Source organism: Malaclemys terrapin, chromosome 21 (assembly GCF_027887155.1).
Source record: "Malaclemys terrapin pileata isolate rMalTer1 chromosome 21, rMalTer1.hap1, whole genome shotgun sequence".
Lineage (NCBI taxonomy): Eukaryota > Metazoa > Chordata > Testudines > Emydidae > Malaclemys > Malaclemys terrapin.
The window spans coordinates 1,732,501-1,739,124 of NC_071525.1; the positions used below are offsets into that span (position 1 = coordinate 1,732,501).

Genomic DNA, 6,624 nt, shown 5'->3' on the forward strand with positions numbered 1-6,624 from the left:
GAGTTTGAGGTTTCCCCTGGAAGGCATTGCCTCTGAGAGCCGTGTGCCTCCTAGCCCCGGGCTGGGGCCTCAGGGCCAGCACCGACCACCCCTGCTGGCCATTCCTGGCCTGGTCCCCACGGTCCCCAGTACACATCCTGAGCTGACCCCACCCACCCAGCCCAGGAAAGCTGACGAAATCCCAGCTCCAGGTGCTCCGGCTGCACGCCAGGAACACGCCTTCTGCCAGCCTGTGCTAGCTCACTGCCGGGGCGCTGGGCTCGAAGCCGGCCAGGGCCCAGCTGCCAGGCCCCGCCGGGGGGTTCCCCTTTGTGTCTCTGGGGTGGGGGGGTGGGGGAAGGTGAGCTGCCCCCACAAGCTGGCGCTTCCTGTGTCCCTGTCCTGTTTGTGCTGGGTGGTGACTAGGCCTGGGAACGGCAAACCTGGCCGCGGAGTGGGAGGGGCCCCGGCCCCACGCTGGCCCCGTGCCAGGCTATGAAATGAGACACCTTGCACCACAGCTAGAACTTGCAGGTAACTTGGTGAGGTGTCTCCCACTCACACCTCTCGGCGTATAAAACCCTGGCGGGGGACCAGCCCGCCCCGTCCCAGAAGAGCCGTTGGAGCAGGTAAGTGGCTTCTTCCTTTCCCAGTCCCTTCCCGACTCTGGCTGGGGGATCACACCTGCTGGGTGTCCCCCACCCCCCCCACGTCTGCCCCCCCCCCATGCTCCCCTCTGGCTTCGCCCCAACCTGTTGCTAGGGGAGAGGCACGGGACATGTTTCAGCAGCTCCCTGCGAGGCCAGAATGCCGTTCCTGGCTGTGCACTTCCAACCTGCCCTGCAATCGAAAACGCCAGCTTCGGAGGGAAAATCTGAGGGAGCGCCGAACTAACCAGGGCTTTTCCCCCTTCTCTCTCCCCCACCAGCAAAGCCCCAGCACCTGATGTGAAGCCAGCTCCTGGGAGTTCACCCAACGCCTTGACTCAGCTCGGCTCATAGGAGGAGCCCGTGTCCCCCCCCGCACCGCTCCCAGCAGCATCCCACGGGAAAGCCAAGCCGGAGAGGGAGCTGAGGAACCGGAGCGCCGGAGAGAAGCAGCATGGGCCAGTGTAACTGTCACAAGAAGCACAAGGTCAATGAAAGCGCCATTAGCTCCGTAGCATGCCCTGTGTCACCCCGCTTCCCACCGGGAGAATTCGTGGGACCCCTCTGGCTGCGCAGGGCGCTTTTCTTGAGGATCTATCTGAAGGGACCAGGCGCATCACCTGCACTTGGGACCAGCAGCGCTCTGGGAACCGTCCTGCCCTGGTCAGGGAGATGGGACGTCTGGGGTCTTCCCCATCCCTAGCTCCTGTGACTTCAGGATTTAAAAAGGAACTCGCCTGATCCAAACTCCATTGAAACCAATGGAGAGCCCCCGCCCCAGACTCCGGTGGGCTTTGGGTCAGCTGTTCTGAGGGTGTGGCCTCAAGTATCTTCGGCATCTAGATCCCTGTTTCAAGCCGAGCCGCTGTTTTCTCGCGAGTCCCACGCAGAGCGGGGCTCCAAGGCTGCCCTGGCCAGTTGAAAGCCCGGCAAATCAGGAGGCATTTCCCAGCTAAGGTCACATTGTTCTGGGTTGGTTTAAAAGTTGTTTCAGCAACTGTTAAACTCACCAAAGGAACGAAGGAAACAACCTTGAAAGTCTCCTGCTTTGCTCTGCGTTCCAGTGGAAGGGTCATTCCCAGAGTGCTGAGGCCCGGAGTCACGCTGATATACGCCAGCTGAGGGTCTGGCCCCTCCCCGGATCTGAGCTCCTGCTAGGAAGGGTCAGGTCCCTGGAGGAGACCCGCTCAAAGCTAGTCTGCAGGTCTGTTCTTTTGAATAGCTGGTAGTTACTGGCTTAGCGGTGCATAAAGGGGAGAACCCCTGTGCTGGGGCAAACTCCTGCAGCTCTTCCCTTGACATGCAGCTTTGGGGAATTCATGAAAGTGGCAGAAAAAATTCTGGATAGACCTCCGGAGGGATGCAAATCTGGTCATCTGTAACTGCCCCCTCCCCTACCCCAGCCTCCATGGGGGAAGAGAAGCCAGGCATCTACTGTGCCATGCTCTGTCTGGTAGATAGTAGGTGTCCTACTCATGGGTGAGGCTAAATCCCATTTCAGATGGGCACCAACATCCCTATGGGACTGACCCATCTGCTACTTGTTCAGCCAGCCAGAAGGACCCGGTCTCAATTCTGGGTGCAACCCTTGGCAGGAGACCAATGGAACCGCGTCTGCTTAGGCGGGAGCTAGGATAACGTACCAAGGGCTCGTGATCTCCAGGCTTCAGGGCAAAGCTGATGAGTAGCTGGCGGGCAGGAGGGAATTTCCCCTCCTGGCAGAGTCCTAAAGCAGCTAGGCGAAGTCTTGAGCACTAGCCACGGCTGGAGACGACAGGCTGGCCTAGGTCTCTCATTTGGGTCTGGCAGGAGGTAGGACCATTCTCAGCTGGTGTCAATTAGCTCCACTGACTAGGGGGGCCCTGGTTCTGGTGAGACGTGGAGGAGGGGGTGTCAGAGAAGATGGATCATTGGTTGTGATGCGGCAGGCTGGGGAGATGCCAGGAAGAGGCCGAGCCAGCCCCAGATCGCTCAGCCAGGCTGATGTGGGATCTGGGCACCCTTTGATCTTCCCCGGGATCTCAGCGAGTGAGGGTGGGACGTTCTCCCTTGGTCTCAAGCTGCTCCTTGTGTCACAGCTGGGCCTCCTTGCCCCCACCCCCGCTAAACGTCTCCCTCTCCTGCCCGTGGGCTCTAGGACAGCCAGGAGCTCACCGACGTGGAGAGGGCGATCGAGATCGTGATCAACAACTTCCAGCGCTACGCGGTGAAGGGGCGGAAGGAGTGCCTGACCCCCAACGAGCTCAGGGAGCTGGTGGTGCAGCAGCTGCCTCACCTGTCACAGGTAAGGGGAGCCCTCGGCACCGCCCCCAGCCCCCCAGCAGGGCTGGGAGATTGTCGGTCCTGAAACAGGGCCATGGTGGAGAACACCGGGGTGAAATCCCTCAGGGAAGGGGGATCATGCGTGGTGGAGTGGGGGTGATGCAGCAGGGTGGGGGACATGGCCACCCACTAAACTGACCCTGACCCCACTGCCCCCCAAGATCCCAATGCAACATTTCCTCCCCACTGCACCCGCCAACCTGAGCAACAGCGTCCTCAATACCGCCCCAGTTCCACCAACACCCCTACCATACTGCGCCCCCGTCTCTTCCAGCAGACCCACCCTAACAACATCCTCCCTCACTGCACCCCCACTTCCCACCCACCGTCCCATCTAGGTGGGTGGCTCCCTGTTCCCCCACCCCCCCAGGATCTCCGCTGGTTTCTGATGGCTTGCTCCACTCTCCTTCACAGCATGTCTGCTCGCTGGATGAGAAGATCGAGTGCCTTGGGGACCCCGACGAGGCCAAACTGGAGTTCGGCGAGTACTGGGCCATCATCGGGGAGGCAGCCAAAGGCTGCCGGGTGAAGAAGTAACAGGCCTCAGGGGAGACACAGACCGTGAGGCCTCAGACCATTTGCATGGAGGGCGAGCGAGCGAGACTGTCGGCCATGATGTGCTGTGTTGAAAATGCAGTGTTAATTCTTCTGGGGCACGTCTCCTCTCTCCTTCCCCCAGCTCTGGAACCTCTTCATTCTGGGCTCTCTCTCCCTTCCTCCAAGTCTAGAACCTTTCCATTCCGGCTCTAGAAACCTTCCCCTTCTGCTCACCTGCTCTAGAACCTTTTCATTCTCCCTTATTCTGGAACCTATACATGCTGGGGAGGAGGGGGGTGTTGTCCCTCCAGCTCTGGAACCTTAAATTCATGGACATCAATCCCTTTAGTGTAGAAACTTTAAGCCCTAGATTTGAATCTTGACAGTTTTGGAACCTTAAAATGTGTCATTTTCTAGCTCTCTTGCTCTAGAACCTTTACATTCGGGGGGGGGTTCCCCCAGCTCCGGAACCTTAAAACACAGGGGTTTTAGCTACTTTACTCTGGAAACTTTAGATTCTCTGGTTCCATCTGCCCAGCCCTGGAACCTTCCCCTCCTCCTCTCCCTGGTTCCAGGCTCTCTCCTTGGATCACTGCCCCGAGCACTTGCTGTCACCAGTTTGGGGTTCAGAGCTGGGCCTCAGACCCTCCAGTCCTACAGATCGCTGTCCATCTCCGGGGCGGGGTGTTTGGGAAGCAGCTGACAGCCCTGGGGCAGCTCACCATGTTGGGTGGAACCTATGGGGAGAGGGGGCTGGAAAGAGAGGGGAGGGAGCCAGGAGCTGGGGTTAGGTGTGGGGCCAGGGCTCTAGGTGGGTGGGAGGCAGGGACGGGTGGAGGGCAGCTCAGCGTGCGGTCTGGGATCTTTGGTTGGTCTATGGAGTGTGGGGCTCGGCTCCATGTGGAGGGGGCTACCCCCGCTCTTTAGATTGACAATGTGGTCCCAGTGCCACATGCAGGATTGGGGGGTGGGGGCCAGGATGGGAGCCCCCTCTGCAGCATGACCCACTGCCCTCTGCAGGGTGACGAGCATGCAACACCCCCAAGCGCCCCCACACCCCGACAGCTGGACACTCAGAATTGTAAGCGCCCCAGCACGTGAAGGCTGCGGGGGCAGGGGGGCACTGCGCACCCCGACGTCCCTGCTCTCTATGGAGCCCCGACATGCTTGACACCAACTCTGACCCCAGACCCCACCGAGGCGCATCCTGGGGGGAGGGGGTTGAACTTTCCACTGGACGGAAGCAGAGGCCAGTGGTTATAGCAGGGAGTGGCTGGGAACCAGGACTCCTGGGTTCTAGTCCTGCTCTGGCAGTGCAGGGTAGTGGTTAGAGCAGGGGACCTGCAGTTAGCCAGGACTTCTGGGTGCTCTTCCGGATTCTGCCATTGGCCTTGCCAGTCCCTTCCCTCCTTCGTGCCTCGGTTTATAACCCATCCCTAAAATGGGTCCCTCCCGGGGGAGGCGACTGTCAGGCTCCAGACATGGGGCACAGTATTATTGGTATTAAGAGTTCCTCCCTGAGCTGGGACTGGGGAGAAAACACCTCTCCCTCCTGCCGCCCCCGCCGGTCCGGAGGGGGCTCTGCGCTGGGTCGGCAGCCGCTTGTGTCGCTTGCTAAAAGGTTTTTGTATAAATCAATAAAAGAAACAACTGGAAAAAAAATGGCCAAGGCCCCGGTCTCCGGTCTGTGTTGGCGTGTGAACCTGTGAGCGGGATGCATAGAGCCCAGCCCACCGTGGGAACCCTGGTGCGGGGGGAAGAGCCCGAGAGGGGCCCGGCGGGGTAACCCCGGCCTCAGCCAGGAAACAAAACTCAAGCTGCGGGTCAGCTCACTGGCTCCATGGCGGGCCAAACTGGGAGGGGATCCCGCGGCCTGAGCTGGCGGGGGGGTCTGGGCCTGAGCTGGGGGTGGGGTGGGGTCTGGGGCTCGAGCTGGGATGAGGGGGTCTGGGCCTGAGCTGGGGTGGGGGCTGAGCTAGGATGGGGGGGAGGGGCTGGGCATGAGCTGGGATGGGGGGGTGGGGTCTGGGACTCGAGCTGGGATTGGGGGTCTGGGCCTGAGCTGGCGGGGGTGGGTCTGGGACTCGAGCTGGGATTGGAGGTCTGGGCCTGAGCTGGCGGGGGTGGGTCTGGGACTCGAGCTGGGGGGGGGAGCCTGGGGCCTGAGCTGGGGGGGGGATCTGGGCTCAAGCCGGGACGGGCGACCCTGGGGCCTGGCTCCCATCTTCCGAACCAAGTCCAGGGCCCCGAGTTCCAAGCTGGGGGCGAGCGAGGTTCGGGCCCCGGGGGGCCGCATTCTGAGGTGGGGCCGGGAGCCGAGTTTCTGGTGAAGCCCAGTCCCAGGTTGCGGCCATTGGAGGGGGAGCCACAGAACGCCTGGCGCTTTGTATGGAGCCCGGCGGAGGGGCCCGTTCCTGCCATGTCTCAGGTTCATTCACGCCCCGGGTGGAATTCAGGGGCCGCGACCCTCCCCACACGGGGCCCAGACCCAACAAGGTGCCTGGTGCCTGCCACCTGAGAGCTCTGAGCTCTGCCCAGCTCCCCTGAGGCAACCAGGGGGCGGTGGGGGGAGCACTGAACAGAATAAACAGCCTGCGCCGAGCCCCCGTTGGGTCAACTGGGTCCTGGCTGGGAAGGGTGAGAGGCTGAGCTCCGTGGCCAGCCACAGCTCCCACCCCCTCGCTGGTGTTTAAGGGGGCAGGAGGAATCCAGGATGGGCAGTGTCACTCCGTCTGCGGCTGGGCGGGGAACATCCCCGTCCCCTTGGCTGTCTGCTTTGAGATCTCACCCAGACTCCCTCCTTCGCCCTTCCCTGGCGGTCCCGTGTAAACCCTTCGATCGCACGATTGACTGACGGGTGTTGTCGCAGATCAGACTTGGGGGGCTGGACACCCGAGGGGGGAGTCGAGTGTGCAGGATGAGTCACTATATTCACACTATTTGCCAAGGCCAATACACCAGAAAGCCGTCCCAGTGGAGAGGCAACTCCCTTGGGCCCTGCCTGGAGCACATGGGAGGGCCCAAGGGGGTTGGGGAAAGGTTGGCAGGTCACACCTGTCTCGGGTGCTCCTGTGGCATGTGAATGGGTGTAGTGACCCAGTTCACCGGGAACAGGCTGTGTGTGACTGTTCTCTCGCCG

General features: G+C 61.3%; 1 protein-coding gene across 1 annotated transcript; it reads left to right on the top strand.

Annotated features, from left to right (window-relative positions):
* Positions 1 to 327: 327 nt before the first annotated feature.
* S100A14 (S100 calcium binding protein A14) lies at positions 328 to 5,141 on the top strand. Its single transcript, XM_054010568.1, has 4 exons — positions 328 to 608; positions 908 to 1,113; positions 2,764 to 2,910; positions 3,363 to 5,141. The coding sequence occupies exons 2-4, from the start codon at positions 1,081 to 1,083 to the stop codon at positions 3,483 to 3,485; spliced, it is 303 nt and encodes a 100-aa protein (XP_053866543.1). The 5' UTR covers positions 328 to 608; positions 908 to 1,080; the 3' UTR covers positions 3,486 to 5,141.
* Positions 5,142 to 6,624: the final 1,483 nt, after the last annotated feature.

Coding starts and splice junctions, on each gene's coding strand:
- S100A14 (XM_054010568.1), top strand. CDS start 1,081: ATGGGCCAGTGTAACTGTCACAAGAAGCACAAG. Junction 1,114..2,763: donor ACTGTCACAAGAAGCACAAG/GTCAATGAAAGC, acceptor CGTGGGCTCTAG/GACAGCCAGGAGCTCACCGA. Junction 2,911..3,362: donor AGCTGCCTCACCTGTCACAG/GTAAGGGGAGCC, acceptor TCTCCTTCACAG/CATGTCTGCTCGCTGGATGA.